The sequence below is a fragment of the Dermochelys coriacea genome, chromosome 3, assembly GCF_009764565.3.
Source record: "Dermochelys coriacea isolate rDerCor1 chromosome 3, rDerCor1.pri.v4, whole genome shotgun sequence".
Lineage (NCBI taxonomy): Eukaryota > Metazoa > Chordata > Testudines > Dermochelyidae > Dermochelys > Dermochelys coriacea.
In genome coordinates, this window is record NC_050070.1 from 43,136,450 (window position 1) to 43,154,306 (window position 17,857).

Sequence of the window (17,857 nt, forward strand, 5' to 3'; positions counted from 1 at the left end):
ATATTGGTTCCAATTTGTCTCTGGGGTTGTGTGTGGCCGCACACACACACACTCTCCACTAAGAGACATATCAGCTAACACACCTAGAGGCAAAATCCTGACCCTGGAACCATGGCAGTGTTGGTGTAGTTCTACTGTACAAAATAGGAAAGAGAACAGGCTTCCAGGGAGCAGGAGCTGCACAGTGGGTGTGCACTCCTTATGAAATTTAGAGCTCTGCTCCAAAGAAGCTCTTGCTTGTCAGTATGAGTGGGACATTGATTGCAGAAGGATGGAAATTGAGTGAATCTACCCTCTTTTCCCAGGGAGGGTGTGGGTCAGAAAAGTAGCTTCGGGGTACAATCCTAAAACAAAAAATCCTCCCTTGTGCCCCTCTCCTGTTCATATTCCCTGCATATCTCCCACAACTAGCCTGACTACTAAAGGTGGGTATTGGGCCGAGAATTTCCCCCAAGTACACCAAAGAGGCACGAACAAACAAAAAAACAAAAACAAAAATGTTGAAATCAGTCCAACATTATCACAATGAAATATTTCAATTTTTCATGTCAGATTCAGATGGGGATTTAGGCACCACTCACAAAACTAGATGAGGTGAGGTTAGTGCCCTTGTACCCTTTAGCTCAGCGGTTAGGGTACTTACTTGGGAAGAAGGAGACCTTGGTTCAAATCCCTGGTCCAGAATGCACACCCACAGAAAGCAGGGGTTTGATCTTGGATCTTCCACAATCCAGACAAGTGTCCTAACCCCCAGGCTATGGAGGATTTTGGGGTGGAAATCTGTCCTGTTGAAGTTGTTCCACTTTAAATATTGTTGTTCCACAGTAAATATTTACTGGCAAAGGGACCGGAACTTGTCTGTTCCCCCTCCCAGATAAGCATCTGAACTACTGAACTAGTAAAAAGAAAAGGAGTACTTGTGGCAGCTTACAGATGCTCCAATAAATTTGTTAGTCTCTAAGGTGCCAAAAGTACTCCTTTTCTTTTTGCGAATACAGACTAACACGGCTGCTACTCTGGATACTGAACTAGTGTCATTCTCATTCTCTTTGTCTGGCACAATGCCTATTCAAACACTGCAAACAATGTGGAACAGTTTCAATGACAGAGACTGAAAACAACTCACCTCAGAATACCCTTCACCCCAGTAATTAGGGCATTTACCTGAGATGGGGGTGACCTGGGTTCAAATTCCTGTTCTAGAGCAGGATTTGAACCCAAGTCTCCCTGCTTCCAAAAGGTATAAGGCAAGCATCCCCATTTTTTATGAATCTAGCCTTTTATTTCCTTGGTTTTTACTTAAAAAAAATCAGAAATAAAATGATTTGTTTTGGATCAAATAAAACACTTATGTTGATATGAAACATTTTGTTTCGAGTTGAACAAAATATTTTGTTTTATCCAAAACTTTTTCCTGAACTTTTGATTCAAAAAAAATTCTGAAAAAAAATTGATTTTGGTATGACCCAAGCGATTTTTTTAAAACAAATATTTGCAACTGACAGTGAACCGAAATTAAATACCCCCTGCCCACACACACATTCGCAGAGATCTAAATAGGAGTGCAAGGTGCTCCTGCTGAGAGCAACAGTAACATGCAGCACTCTGCGTTTTGTGTGGGGAAGGCTCCTAAACTGGCCTGATTTTGAAGAGCCTATGTCACTGCCTATCCACTGCACCTCCCTCTTCTTTCCCATGACAATTTTCTGTGAAGAAACAATTTAAGCAGTGTCACATCTAGACAATCAACTCAATGAAATAACAATGGGCTTGGATGTATAGTACTGTTATTAAATGGTATGGGGATTTATTTTCTTAGTGTAAAATGTAATGAACTAAAAATAAGTGAGATCATTTTAGCAGGATAGTAGTTCTTGAGTGACCAATTTTAAACTGGAGCTTAAACTTGAGCCTCAAAAGAGTAAGCAACAATAGCACCATTTCATTTTCAGTTAGCTTGTTTATTACTACTTTTTGGAAGCATTATTGAGTAAAAGCTAAAATCTCAAGATTAAATCTTTTACTTATAAAGATAGTCTAAAACAGCACAGCAACAATAGCGCTTTAATCTCTTTCAATCAATCTTTCAACCATCTGAAACTGAATTAAGCCTGCACAACTCTATTTTTGATCAGATTGCTTGCTTAAGTCCATTAATTTATTATTATATGCCTGTTCTCGCATAAAAGTGAATATATTTAATTCTACAAATAAATTCGTCAAAGAAGGATTACCTTTCAAAAAGAGACTGCATGCTAATTATTGTTCAGTTTTGAGGAATATTTAAATATAGGTTATACATAAATTTGTGTGTGTATACAAACACAGACTGAGAAATGAAACATGAGCACGTATCGGGGGGGAAATATATATACAGTATATAACAAAGAAGTTCAAGAGCAGTAAAATTGCAGAATTATGCACTCAAAATTTAGGACATGCCAGATTTCAGATTGCCCATGCAACCTTAATTCAGCCCCTTTGTGTGTATGCATTATGGTATGGTATTTAATTACATGCCGTGTAACAATTTTATCTGTGAGACAAAGTGGGTGAAGTAGTACCTTTTATTGGGCCAACTTCTGTTGGTGAGAGAGAAAACCTTTCAAGCTTGCACAGAACTCCTCTTCAGGTCTGGGAAATGTAGTCAGTGTGCCATAGCTATGTACAAGGTGGAACAGATGTTTAGCACAAGTTCTAACCACATATTTCAATGGACCGTTCAAGGTGATCTGGTCCATCAACACCTCTCCAGTCATGGGGAAGGGCAGCTAGCGTGGGAGTGGTGATAGTGGGTTATAGATTGTTGTAATAAGCCATAAATCCAGTGCCTCTATTCAGTCCATGATTTTACAGTGTCTAACAAAGTTATGAATTTAAGATCCCAGATTAGTCTTTTGAAGGTGTTGTCCAGGTTTCCTATCAGAATGAGGACTAAGAGGTCAGATACGGAGTGATTGCTTTGTAAAAAGTGTTCACCCAAGCTTATACGGTGTTTTTGTCTATTATCATTTTTTCTGTGTGAGTTTATTCAAGAGCACAGTGATTGTCTCACTTTACCCACATATTGAACCCGCTTCTAAACAGATATAACCCCCCCTCCAACTATACACTCCCAATTTCAGAGTAGCAGCCGTGTTAGTCTATATCCTTATGCTCTAAAGCTTATCCTCTAATAAATTTGTTAGTCTCTAAGGTGCCACAAGTACTCCTTTTCTTTTTACACTCCCAATATTCACTTAATATCCCACACACTGGAACCCGAAGGGGGTAGCATATTCGATGGGGACCACAGCCTGAAAGAAATCTTTCCTGACTCACCCCCATTCTTGTGGCCTTCAAACAACCATCGAATCCCTCCAAGTTCATAATCAGAAGCAAGCTCCCTCACAGACTAGGACAGAGCAACAAAGTGGCACCCTGCCAAAATAACAGATGCAAAACCTGTAGACATATTTCTCCACTGTACAATGATCAACACCCCCACAACACACCTTTCAGGATTCATGGGTCTTACACATGGCTATCACAACATGTGGTGTATCTCTTCTAGAGCACTAAATGCCTCAATAACAACTATATGGGTGAAGTGAGACAATTACCACTTATTTAATGAACTCGCACAAAAAATTATAAAAGACAAAAAAACACTATGTCATCTTTTCATGAACAATTCTCACAGAGTAATCACTGTATATCTCACCCTCACCCACAGCTCCCAACTGCCATGTTAATTGGTCACTTCACCTTGAATAGTACCTTGAAATATGTATTAACTACTTATGCTAAAAGAAAAGGAGTACTTGTGGCACCTTAGAGACTAACAAGTTTATTTGAGCATAAGCTTTCGTGAGCTACAGCTCACTTCATTGGATGCATTTGCTGGACATTCCACCAAATGCATCTGATGAAGTGAGCTGTAGCTCACGAAAGCTTATGCTTAAATAAATTTGTTAGTCTCTAAGGTGCCACAAGTACTCCTTTTCTTTTTGCGAATACAGACTAACACGGCTGCTACTCTAAAACCTGAACTTATGCTAAAGAATCTGTTCCAACTTGTATTTAGCTGTTACACTCTGAGTACATTTTCCAGACTTGAAGAAGAGTTCTGTGTAAGCTCGAAAGCTTTTCTCTCTCACCTGAAGAAGTTTGTCACCCACCTTTTTTTCTCTAATATCTTGGGACCAGTATGGCGACAAAAATACTTTATACAATTTTATCTGTCATCCTATGAATTTTTATTTGTTTTATGAGTATTACTTATGATCCTAACAGTCACTGTGAATTACACTATCCACCTGCTAGTAGGAGCCCGACACCTAGCAAATACTTTGTCTGGGGTGGTATAGCAGGCCAATCAATGGCCACTACCCATTGAATAGCATTATCCTGACAGGACAATAGAGGCAATCAGAGATACTGTTAATGAACCTCTGTACCATCAACTGATAAACAATTGGATGCCACAATTCCTCTCAAGGGCTGGATCATGGAAAACTCCACTGTAAGAAGACAAGAGAAAAGTTATCACAAATTGACTTTAAAAGGGACATGCTTTCTAAGCATGAGACAGAGGCCATCACCAAAGGAGAAGACTGAGCAGGAGGAGTGGGATGCAGGAAGATGCTGGACTTCCTGGAGCAAACTGATCAAAATTCAGGATGGATGAGGAAACTGAAGGAGGGTCTTATGTGCCAGTGATTTTTGCCTAGATCTGTAGCTCTTGTGCTTTTCTGTGAGTAAAATATGAATGAGATCCAGGATCAAATTTTATGTAGTGTAGTGCACTTCAATTACCATGTGCCAAAAGTATCACAGCCCTCATCCTCAGTAAGTTTTGTATAAACAAATTCTAAGTGCAATGACACACCACACTCACTGTCATGTTGTTTCATCTAAATAACCTATAAAGTGGTCAGGCATTATTACTAAAAATTTTCAACTGAGAGAAGAAGAAAAAAATCCACCCTTTGTTCACAATGATTTTAAAAGTACAGGAGTACAAAGATGATAGATATTGTATCAAATATATTTGATATGTTTTATTTTTACATATGTCATAAATATAATCATCGGTAAACAGCATGCATGAACAGAGGAATACAGATCCTACTGTAGAGTGACAACTTAAGCTATGAAGATGTCTATTTGCATGTGGGGTTAAAAATAGTAACAAATAGCTTGTGAAGTACAGGGTTTGAAGGTATACTCAGCTTCTACATCATCTGTATTTGTGACTTACAGGATATTCTCCTATTTCTTTCTAATTTAATTACAAAATCGTTGATTCTGAGTGATGATTTATCAACTGCACAAATCAATGAAGATTCCATTCCAGAAAAATTGCATTTTGATGAATATCCAGGTGGACATAGACAAAAACTGACAGCAGCATTGACATCCTCTAGCTTTCTAATAAAGATGAATATGCAGATCTATTCAGTAGTCTGAAATGTGATTTATCTTGAGTTGGGGAGTGCTTAAATCTCCAAGTGATAAATGTAACCCTCAGGGCAAGAGCTTGATTATGAGTAATGAAGGAAGACATCAGTGAGATAGGGCCTGTCTTTGCATAGAATAGATTTTCTGTGACCTGCATTCTACTCATGATTTAAAGCAAAGATCTGAATTAATACAAAAAGACACCACACATACAATTTATCTAATGTAAAAAAGTCAAATAAGCATACCCCTAGAGGTATATTTCATGGGGAATGTTGCTACTTTATGTGTAAACAATGTTAAATGAATCTCTGAAAGGTATTTATTTTATAATATAATGATAGCTACTACTCAGCCTAAGGGCAGTAGAACCTAGACTTTTGCTTTTTATGGCACAGACCTGTGGTTTTTAAAGAAAAACGTACACCACTACCAGTTCGATTCACATTATTTTTGGTGACACTCTGTATTTCCTACCTTGGAACTGGGCATTAAATCCTTTCCGTCGGTGGTTACTGTCAGATGTGAAATGGAGTCGTAACCAGTTTTTGCTGCTGATAACAGGAGAAGGCAGGTTCATACCAGTCAACCTGGAGGTGGGGAAAAAAGTTTTTAAGATACAATGAAGCAAAAACATGTATTTTAGACTGATTTAAAGGAAACAGACCAAGTGAAATTAAATATACTGGTCACACTGTGCATCATGCATCTGACAATTGTGATGCACTAGTACTATTACTGTATTTTCCTTTCCACCTAGTTCTTTGATAGTCAAATTGGTTTTTCCTTCTCTCATTATTATGGGAACTGTAATGGGAGAGAGAAAATTTCTAAAGTTTCTTGTTTCAGCTGTTAACTTATCTGCAGAAAAGTTGGCAAGTGATCTTATGACAAAACATCAAAATGCATAAGGTTATATTTATCTTAAATGTTGGTAAACAGTTGCAGAGAATGGTATTCAGTAGCAAATCGATGCACTCCCTTAAATGAAATGTTATTAATTTTAGAAAAACAATATAAATGTTTCATCTCATATATCTCATTTACGAGGACATCAACCTAGCAAGAAAAACCTCTCTGTATTATACACGAACAAAAATGTGTGCACACCTGAGAAGGATCAGTTTTGCATATACTAAACCTCAGAAGCCATGTTTTTGGGTTTTTTAAACCTGATATTAGTGAAAGTTCAGATTCAACAACACCCCCTTCCCTGATACACACACACTTAATTCCCATTAAAAACTGATCAAGGGGTCAGATAAACAGTCTGGATTTTGTGTAAATCTGGAATCTCTTCTAAATATATATGTTGTATGAACATTGCATTTTTACAATTAAAGACTGGAATAAAGAAGTCTGCAAAATGTTGCTTAGGGCCAATTTTTTCTTTTAGTTATGCTGGGTTTTTACCAGGGTTAACTGAAAGCAGAATATTCTCCATGGAGTCTAAATTCCTACATTACAGGGAAAATAACTTTGTTCATTTGACAAATGAAGATTATTTAGATTAATGAACAAACATCATAGCATGTTATAAGTGTGTGTTGTATAAGTAATGAACACTTAGTAATATGATGTCTTCCTTGCTATATCACTGCTGTTAACACTTCACTGAAGAAACAGAAGAAACAGTTTTTGGTGTACAAATTTTAATTTGTAAGGATTAGTGGAATGCAGATTAGATGGTTCTATCACACCTGGTCACAATATCGAAATCTATTAACAATGGACCTTTTTGGCCAACTTCATTTTTTAAACATTTAAGTTACTTAAATGGTGCTATTTGAAATTTTAAAATGAACACATCCCATGTATGGAAAAGCTGCAGTTCATCAAACAAACATTAAATATTGACCATAAAGAAGAGGAGTAAAAATAAATTTACAAAAGGAGTACTTGTGGCACCTTAGAGACTAACAATTTTATGCATGCATCCGATGAAGTGAGCTGTAGCTCACGAAACCTTATGCTCAAATATATTTGTTAGTCTCTAACGTGCCACAAGTACTCCTTTTCTTTTTGCGAATACAGACTAACACGGCTGCTACTCTAAAATAAATTTATAGATAACTTCATATCTAATCCTTCTAAGAATAACAAGAATGATGTCTCCAGATTCATATTTTTTGGTGATTTAATCCAAACCTCACTTGGCATCTCACAAGATTACATTGTTACTGTCCATAAGTGCACAGTCAAACAACTCTGCTCTTCAATTTAAGGGAACAAGGCCTCACAGAGAGCTCTTGAAAATGTATAAAACTACCACTTTTTATAATGTATCTTTAACAATAACCTTTTACTGTACTTTTAACTACCATGAGTGTTTGTAAATTTAGGATATCTGGGAATATAACATGCATTTTTTTCTGATTATGTTATTTTTCTGTTTAAATATTTTTACCTCATATTTTGAATTCTGAAAACACTGTATGGATCTTTTAATTAAGTTTCTTCTGAATACAAATTTTAAAAGTTCTTTATTTCTGACACTCCCCTGCCCTCCATGTCCTGATTCTTCAAAGGGAGTCTTACAGATGGCTCTTCAGGCCTATGGCTTCAGTCGGAGTTTGTGGGGTTGTTGATATCCAACTACCTGGATACCTTTTCAGGGTCATGCTCTTAATTATTGTCAGCCATATATATTCCCACATGCCATAAAAGAGAGATTTTGTGGTTATATATAGCATTCTGTATTCTAAAAGGGAAAAAAGACATAGCAAATTATTTAATCTACTATATGACAAGTATTGTAATTCCCATGCCCCTGATTGCTGATGGTATTTTGTCAGTTCTGTTCTCACAAACACTACCTTGAACAAACTTCAGTGCAAACTTTCCCCATTTCCTCCTTGGATCAGAATTAGAACCAATATATGCATACAGGGAAAAGGCCATAATAATCATTACATTGATTTTTCTGAGGAAAGAGTATGCCCTTGGAAAGGGAGTAGCTATGGACATAAATATGAGATGGGTAATGATACCAGTCAGCTCTGTGTTCTTGGGGAACCAGGGCACAGTATCCAGCCTGTCTGACTCATGAAGGACCATTCTCCCCCCCCCCCCCCCCCCAAGCCTGTGCTTGAACCAAAACAGATCAGAAGAAAGACTTACAGAAAGCAATAAAAGGCGGTTGGAGACACACCTAAACCCCTCCTGACAAGAGTGACAGGATTAAGGCAACTCCCCTAGCCTCATCTGCATCAAAGATGGGATAGGGAGACATCTCTATTAGCATATAGAATGGATAACAGAGATTCCAAGGCAAGAACCGCACTGAACTCTGGGACCAGAAAATCAGGGAAGCACTGCATCATGGGGGATCTCTGCTCCAGATGTTAATGAACCTACACCTGCACACACCCAACTCAGCAGTTATCAGACCTACTCTAGTAATGAATCCTTGATTGATATCCAAAACACTGAAGCTGCCTAATTGCATTGTGAACTCCCTTGAAGGAACATGACCCATAGCAAGGAATGATCAGTTCCTATTGTCTAGCCTAAAGAAAACCCTTGAGTTATCAGTTTAACCCTAAACAAATCTATTGTTCTCCCTTGAACTGTTGTTGTTTCCCTACAAAAACCCCTACCCATGTTAAAGTAAGGGTTCTGATGCCTAGATCCAAACTCTGTAGCAGTTCCACTGGGACTTCATCTTCTCTGGACTGATTGTGCTGGGGGCTTTGCATGTCTCCAGCACTCAGGACCCTGAGTTACCACCATCACCTGGGAACCCTGAACAGTTCAAACTTCATGGAGTGGTGAGACCTCAGCGCTCTCTCTCTCTCTCTCTCTCTCTGTGTTTTCTTTTCCACCTCAGGTATAACTTTTAATCCTGACTTATTTGATCAGGTATAGTTTTCTATATTTGTAATCTTTAATGATGTAACTGTTATGTTTGTTTAGGCTCTCCTTTGTGGTTATCACTATTATTCAATAAATAACTTTTTTGGTTAAGCTGGTTGATTCCCCCTATCTTTCTCTGAACTTTACTCTTTTGTGTTTTGGGCTTCCCCATTTCCTCTGCAGCAATGCTCTTCTTACCTAAGCTACAGATCCCTGTAGCGCCCAAAATACTGTGGGGTTTGCTCATCAAGTGGGTTAAAACCAGAACAATTGTAATGTGAAAGTGGGGATAGGGACATACAAGGGTGGCAGTTTCGAAATACTGCTCGACCCAGACTACTGAGTCCAGGGGCATATAAGGGTGGCAGCCTGGAAATGCTGTTCGACCCAGCCTGCTCAGGCTTATTCTATTCCAGTGCAGTACCTGTGGCACATAAGGGTGGCAGCTTGGAAGTGTTGGTCAGCCCACCCTATTGAGTCCAGGGGCAAATAAGTGTGGTAGCTTGGAAATCCTGTTTGACGGAGCCCACTGAGTCCAGGGACATAGAAGAGATCAGCTTGAGAGTGCTGATTGACCCGGTCCACTCAGACTTGGTCTTTTAGTGTATGTGTGTTCATCTGATTCAGGGGCTGGAGTAACCCAGCCCTGGGGAACCTAGGTCCTGCAGGATAGCTCCGGGGACTTGCAGAAGGGAGAAGTAGAGCTCCATATGAAAATAAAAGTGACACAAGCAGTACATTGATATAATTACAGACATCCCCCCCCAAAGAGTAACCCTAATAAATTCCCCAAGTAATGGGGAAATCTGGTAACAATGCCACATATGACGTAGGATACAGCACACACAGCATGTGAAGTGTTTACAAACTAAACAACATATTAACCTTTCCCCTTATTCATATCCATGTCAGGTTACAATCTAAAATGATTCCAAAATTAATGACATAGACTCTAGAATTTAAGGCAACAAGGAACCATTAGATCATTGAGTCTGACATCCTCTATATCACATTACATTTCAATCAGTTACCCTGGTATTAAGCCTAATAACTTTGTGTTTAGCTAAAGTGTATGTTCCAAGGCATCCAATTTTGATTTGAAGACATTAAGAGAAAGCAAATCCACCACTTTTTTTGTCAATTTGTAAAAGTGCTTAATCACTCTCACTGATATTTTTTCCCCATGGAGGTACTTGTACACTATAATCAAATCACCTGTCAGTCTTCTTTTTCATAAATTAAACAAACTGAACTCTGTATGACTGCCCAGTCCTTTATCAGTATTTACCACTCCTCCAATCATTGTGTCATCTGATAGTAAATATTAACCTTTCATGATTTTTGTATGTTAAACTCTCATAATTATATTCTTACTAACTGTTTTCCCAGAAACCTTACAGTGTTACCAAAAAGCATGTCTGAATTCTAAGGCCTCAGAGTGTTGGTTCTTAACCTGAACCTAGAGGGTGGACAGCATTCAAAAATGTTTATAATCATAGAATCATAGAATATCAGGGTTGGAAGGGACCTCAGGAGGTCATCTAGTCCAATCCCCTGCTCAAAGCAGGACCAATCCCCAACTAAATCATCCCAGCCAGGGCTTTGTCAAACCTGACCTTAAAAACTTCTAAGGAAGGAGATTCCACCACCTCCCTAGTTAACACATTCCAGTGTTTCACCACCCTCCTAGTGAAAAAGTTTTTCCTAATATCCAATCTAAACCTCCCCCACTGCAATTTGAGACCATTACTCCTTGTTCTGTCATCTGCTACCACTGAGAACAGTCTAGATCCATCCTCTTTGGAACCCCCTTTCAGGTAGTTGAAAGCAGCTATCAAATCCCCCCTGATTCTTCTCTTCCGCAGACTGAACAATCCCAGTTCCCTCAGCCTCTCTTCATAAGTCATGTGTTCCAGTCCCCTAATCATTATTGTTGCCTTCCGCTGGATGCTTTTCAATTTTTCCACATTCTTCTTGTAGTGTGGGGCCCAAAACTGGACACAGTACTCCAGATGAGGCCTCACCAATGTCGAATAGAGGGGAACAATCACGTCCCTTGATCTGCTGGCAATGCCCTACTTATACAGCCCAAAATGCCATTCGCCTTCTTGGCAACAAGGGCACACTGTTGACTCATATCCAGCTTCTCGCCCACTGTAACCCTTAGGTCCTTTTCTGCAGAACTGCTGCCTAGCCATTCGGCCCCTAGTCTGTAGCAGTGCATGGGATTCTTCCATCCTAAATGCAGGACTTTGCACTTGTCCTTGTTGAACCTCATCAGATTTCTTTTGGCCCAATCCTCTAATTTGTCTAGGTTTCTCTGTATCCTATCCCTACCCTCCAGCGTACCTACCTCTCCTCCCAGTTTAGTGAAGTATTGGGTTGTACCTACTCATCCTCAATGTCTCTAAATCTGTGAGAGTCTAGATATCTGGAGGAAAAGATCCTTTAAAACTAATGGAAGATATTGACACAAGTCTATTATGATAAACAAAAGTGGGTAATTGAAGAGGGTTGCTAATGATCCAGTTATGTTCTCTGATTGATGAGAGGTATTTGTTGTTGCAGATGTTTTCTGTGATAAATGAATAATTACCCATTGAAAGAAGATTTTAACTCATCAGGGAGTGCTTGTTGCAACAGGTGCTCTGATTAACAATTGGGTTTGAAATCCCTTTAGCTTATTGATCATGTAACCCAAGGTACCATACAAGAAATTCAAGTAGTAATTAGGTAACATGAGAATTTGAAAACAGAACACGGTGAAATTAATTTTGGGAAAATAATTTTCGCTCCAAAAAGGGATACCTTTGTCTCATACCAATACTCATAACAGGAAAGAGGATTTTGGAGTTAGATTGGGGAATGTATTCTACTAGCATCCCACCAGTGACAGAGGGAGGCAACATGGGCCAGCTCTTCATATTTCACAAAAAGTGGTAAAATAGGTTTTCGTTCTGTATTTGTTTGATAATCTTTGATTAAATAATTCCATTTAAGCCTGTTATTTTGACAATCTCACATTATTATTATTGTTAAATTAAACTCAAACAGACAACACGTCTGCAAATTTTAACAGCAGTGATTTTATATTTACTTGTAGATTATTGAAGAAAATGTAGGATAGCATCAGGCCTAGTACTGTTTAGGGTTGCCAGGCATTTGGTATTTGACTGGAACACCCGGTTGAAAAGAGACCTTGGTGGCTCCAGTCAGCACTGCTGACCAGGCTCTTAAAATCTGACCAGCGTTGCAGTGGGGCTAAGACAGAAACCCTGCCTGCCTTGGCTCTGCGCAGCTCCTGGAAGTGGCTGGCATGTCCCTAGGCACAAGGGTGATCAGGGAAGCTCTGCGTGTTGCCCCCACCCCAGCACCGGCTCTGCAGCTCCCATTGGCCATGGGAGCTGATGGGGCGGCACCTGCAGGCACAGGGAGTGCGCACCATACAGACCTGCCTGCCTTGGCCGCACTGCGCCGCTGACCGGGAGCTGTGTGAGGTAAGCACTGCCCGGTTGGAACCTGCACGCTAAACCCCTCCCGCAGTCCAATCCCCTGTCCCAGGCAGAATCCCTTCCCACACGCAAACTCCCACCTGAAGCCCACTTCCCAAACTCCTATTTTAGCTCTAAGCCCCCTCCTGCACCTCAATCCCCTGCCCATAGGCCCATCCTGCCACCTGAACCCATCATTTCTGGCCCCATCCCAGAGCCCACACCTCCTTCCGCACTCCAACCCTCTAACTCTGTCCAGTGAAAACGAGTGAGGGTGGGGGTGAGTCAGTGATGGAGGGAGGCGGGATGGAGTGAGTGGGGGTGGGGCCTCACAGAAGGGGTGGGGCTTCAGTGAAGGGGCGAGGCAGGAGGCAGGGGAAGTGTGTCTGGTTTTGTGCAGTTAGAAAGTTGGCAACCTTAGTACTGATCCATGTTGAACCCCATTCGAAACACTCCCATTATATTATAATTCCCCATGTTTTTGAGATCTGTCAGTTAGCCAAGTTTTAATCCAGGTAATGTCTACTCAACTGACATTGTGGAATTTTAACTTTCTAATCAGAATGCCATGTGTGCTAAGTAAAACACCTTAAAATATTTTAATGTGTTATATCTATGCAGTTATCCTTTATCAACCAAACTTGTAATCTCATCAAGGAATGAAATCAGGTTTGTTTGACAAGTTCTGTTTTCCATAAACTACGTTGACTGGCTTTAATTTTATTCTTATCTTTTAATTCTTTATTAATTGATTTCCATATCAAATTGTGAAACTGCAAGACTATAGAGTGGTACCCTTAACAATTTACTAATTTCATTGTGCATCTAAGTAAGGTTACAGGAAAACTTAGAGAATAGTGCAAACACCGAGGTTGTTCTGCTGATTGTCTAAAAAGAAATCGTCAAGGATTTTTATTTTCCTTTATTATTACAATGTTTTTTTCTTTAATGTGTGACTATGACAATGTTACCATTCTTTCAAACAGCTTCTTACTACTTCCCTGCATTCATTTGTTGTTCATCTAGACTGTAAGGAATGCGTAGATAGCATCATGTTATTTTACTTGTCCTATTCTTAGTGTGGACCAGATCTTACTGGACCATGGACCATCTCATAGTGATGATCATGCTGATCTATCTATCTATCATTCATGAACACATTTCCCAGTGGAAACTACTGCAGTTGGTTATATGGGAAAATTAGGAAAAGCACATTTACATTTTCTTATGAGAAAATGTCTTAATTATAGTCATGTTTTGTGCGTTTTGAAAAAAAAATGTTAATTGCACTCTGTGCTAAAGCTCTTCCTTCCATTTCCCCCTCTTATTGATTGTTCCACTGAACTGGGAACAAGGAGGAGAGCAAGATTATTAATTAAGCTTCTTAAGTGTCTCAGAGCCCCAGTGTACTGAATTTCCCATGAAAAATGTGCCCTTCATCCACTCTGCCCACATTTCTCTTCAGATGAAGGCTGATGTGAGAGAGCATACACAAACAAAACAACCAACCACATCAAACCCATGTTAATGAAAGTCTTAAAATGTGGGGGGGGGGAGAGTCCCTTAAAAGGTGGGGTACCACATAATTGCAATTTACTCCTGCTGTTACTATCAGCTCTTGATGCTAGTACTCTGCCCCAAAATCCAGTAGAGGTGAGGGCAATAAGTATTTAAGAATCTTTGGAGGGTGGCTCTATCATTCCAAAAGGGAGTTATTTAAAACAAATATCAATAATGCCTTCACTCCACCATGCATGTTAATGTTTTTCTTCATGTAATGTATTTTGGTAGGTGGGAGGACACCGAAATTTGGAAAATATTTAGATTTAGCTAAATATTTACTAACTAAATATTTAGTAGCTATGGTTTTGCTTCTCTTTTGTTACAAGATTGTCAGATGAAAAGTCACTGGGTTGTAAACAACAGAACAATTTTGCCCAATTTAGCTTATATGGTCCCATGGATAAAATATTAGATTGGGAATGATCTCTGACCTTCTGTCTTGACCTAGAACAAGTGCCTCTGTTTATCCACCTAATCTTTGTCTTGTATATTTAAATTACAAACTGTTCAGAACAGGGATTACCTCTTACTATGTGTTGGCACTGCCTACCACAATGATGTGCTGAACTTGGTTGGGGCTTTAAGGTAGTACTGTAATACAATTAAGAAGAAGAAAAATCCATGCAATAGTAAAAGGATTTAGTCTGGTACTCTGTGCTAACACCTTGATAGGAAATGGTATGTTCTGGATATAAAAAGCTGCCCTGTCTCTTTAGAGCTGCTCATTTTACTTACAGTGACACCCGCTTCCCCCCAAATATTAAAAGTTAATTGCTGGAAAGATGCATTTTTTGTACAAAATAAATTTGCAGTAACACTTTATCTGGTTTGTCCAGAGCTGTGGGGTTAAAAGTCTGAGAGAGACCAATGCCGACGTATTTTGAATTAAACTGTTATTTGAATTAAATGGTTCATTAGCAAAGGAGTAAACACACACACACACACACACAGGGACACACAAAAGCACATTCATAGTATGTCTATCATTGGCTGTATTTTTTACAGTTGTTCCCTAAATGCATACACAAAATATCTGTAAATCTACAATGAATATCTATAAACTCCATATGTTTTGGCTAAAATTGCCTCAGTAGTTTCCCTTACTCTAAGAAATGATAATGATAATATTATGATATTGACACAGTGACATAATCCCCTTTTGATCTCTATTCTAATTTAGCTACATGTCTTCTGTGATATTTCAAAACAGAGGAATATGTTGATTTTCCATGTCTGACAATCACTCACTGTTTATATTTGAATTAAAGATGTAGTGAGCCATTGATACCCCATTCATATTCTAGTCTTCTGTCCTGTACAAATAAATAGTTGGAAGACTAGAATCAGGGTACATGGGCAATATGTGGGTCTTGGTGCCTCTTCATAAGTTAGTCTTGTTCTAATAGGACCCAAACATGCACATGCACGTGCACATGCAATATTCACATTCAACAGAAAGAATTTTACAAACACAGGGCTTAACTGGGGGATCTTCACACACTGTGGGTGTCAATTGGACTATTTGCATAAGTAAATACTCTTCAACATATGTAAACATCACAAAATTTAACCCATATGAACACAGTGGGATTCTGTTCATCAGAGTGCATTCAGTATCCAGATCAATTCCTTTTAAAACTGCCAAGGCTGATTCTCCACTCTGACACTTCAAGTGCAGGAGGTGGGGGCATGCAAGGATTTTAAAAATTAATACTGGCCACTCCAGGCTGGTATTAAACTCCCAAGGTTACAGCTTTTATCTGACCTTAGCTTGGTAAATGCTGCCACCACTCAAATGCAAATCCTTTGGAACCCAGGTTGGCACACTTGGGAATTCCTTCCTCTGGAGTACCCTCAAGCCCTTCCACCCCTACTCCAGGGAAAAGCTGAGAAAGAAAACAAAGGACATTATCTGTTGCTCCCAGCTAATTAAACATTATATGCCTAAACCTCTTAGGACACAAAAACCTAATCCTGTTCTTAAAATAGGTAAATTTGATTAAAAACCAAAAAGAAAGAAAATACATCTAGAACTTAGGCTTTTGCTAAATTTTAAAAGAGCAATTCCAAAAACTAAGCACCCAAAATAGCTTTCTTGGGGGGTGTAGCTTAAAGCTTACAAGCCAACAAAAGCATCTGGGGTTAGCACAGAGGAATCCACTAGCCATAAGAAATAAACAGAAATAAATCAAAATGCGTCTTTCTAAACATTTCTGATGTACTTACAGATTTGGGGGTTCCAAATAAGTTGTTCCAGGTATGATCTTATGGGTCTTGGTGACCTATGATCATTCCTAGCTTAAAGCTTCTCAGAGCATAACTGTTTCCCTCTTTCCCAGAGGACCAGAACAGAGACAAAGGGGAAGTTTTTCCCCACTTTAAAACGTTCTAGCCTTCCCAATGGCTCTTTTGGTGGTGCCCACTCCCTTTCCTTTACCTGGGGGAACTTTGTTAACCCTTTACTGGTATAGTAAGCAGAGAACAGCCACCAAGAGGGACTTTATAGCTAACTGGTTGGATGGATGTCCATAAAAGGGAGCTCCCCTCAGCCTTCATTTATCATAGCAACTATTTCAGAACTAGCTTTATTAACTACATAAATGACATTTTGATTCATTTGCATAAGATTGATTTATTTAATAAATCTATTATTTTTGTATGAACTTAAATATTGTAAGGTACAGAATTGTGCAAAGTGAAAAAAGAAGAAAAGGAGTACACAAAGACTGTCTTTGCACCTCATGTCCAGGTTCCAGGCACAAAAAATGTTCTTGCAGTCAGGAGCCATATAAACTGTGCCCAGACACTGATGCTTTTGTTCCAGAAACTGCAGGAAGACAAGACAAGAAAAGACACCAGGAACGTGGTTTAACTAGGCCAGAATTTTATTCAGTAACACATCAGGAAACTAAAAAAACCCAAAACATTTATTTATGACTGAGTATTGGTGATATAATAGCAGAATTTTCAGGAGCCTTCACAATCCATCACTAACTTTGAGCACTCAGCAGCTGATCTTCACAGATCTGAGGCACACTATCCATCCAACTCCTCACTGGTCATCTTCTACAAGGATGACTCTCCACCATTCCTTCAATAATAACTTTCTCCAGATTATTTCCACTTCTATACCTATTGTGACCAAAGTACATACATTTGTGACTGTTGATTTCTGCTCAGGGTTGGCTTCCCTCCAATAATATTTCCATCAAGAGCAGATCTGGCTCCCAGCCTGGTTGCTAGGCAACCCAGTAAGCTCAGCTGTGCCCAAAGATCCTTCTGCAAATGGTCCTGCTTCCTGACTGGGCAGGAAAACCTGCAGCCTGCTACTTGAGGCTTGAACCAGCAGCAGTTGCATGGTTGCTCAATGCATACCTCACCTGTGCTTTCCCTGCTCCTGCCTCTAGCCCTTGTTCCAGCCTTGAATTCTGCCCTCTCCAATCTAGACTTTGGCTCCCTGTCCTGTTCCCTATCCTGACTCAGGTTCCAACCTTTGACTGATTCTG

The 17,857-nt window shown here is 39.4% G+C and overlaps 1 protein-coding gene across 1 annotated transcript in view; it reads right to left on the bottom strand.

Moving 5' to 3' along the window:
- CSMD1 (CUB and Sushi multiple domains 1) overlaps nucleotides 1-17,857 on the bottom strand; it is a 2,060,919-nt gene that overhangs the window by 849,797 nt on the left and 1,193,265 nt on the right. Inside the window, 1 exon segment of the mRNA XM_038396611.2 lies at nucleotides 5,920-6,032. Coding sequence (XP_038252539.2) covers nucleotides 5,920-6,032 — 113 coding nt within the window.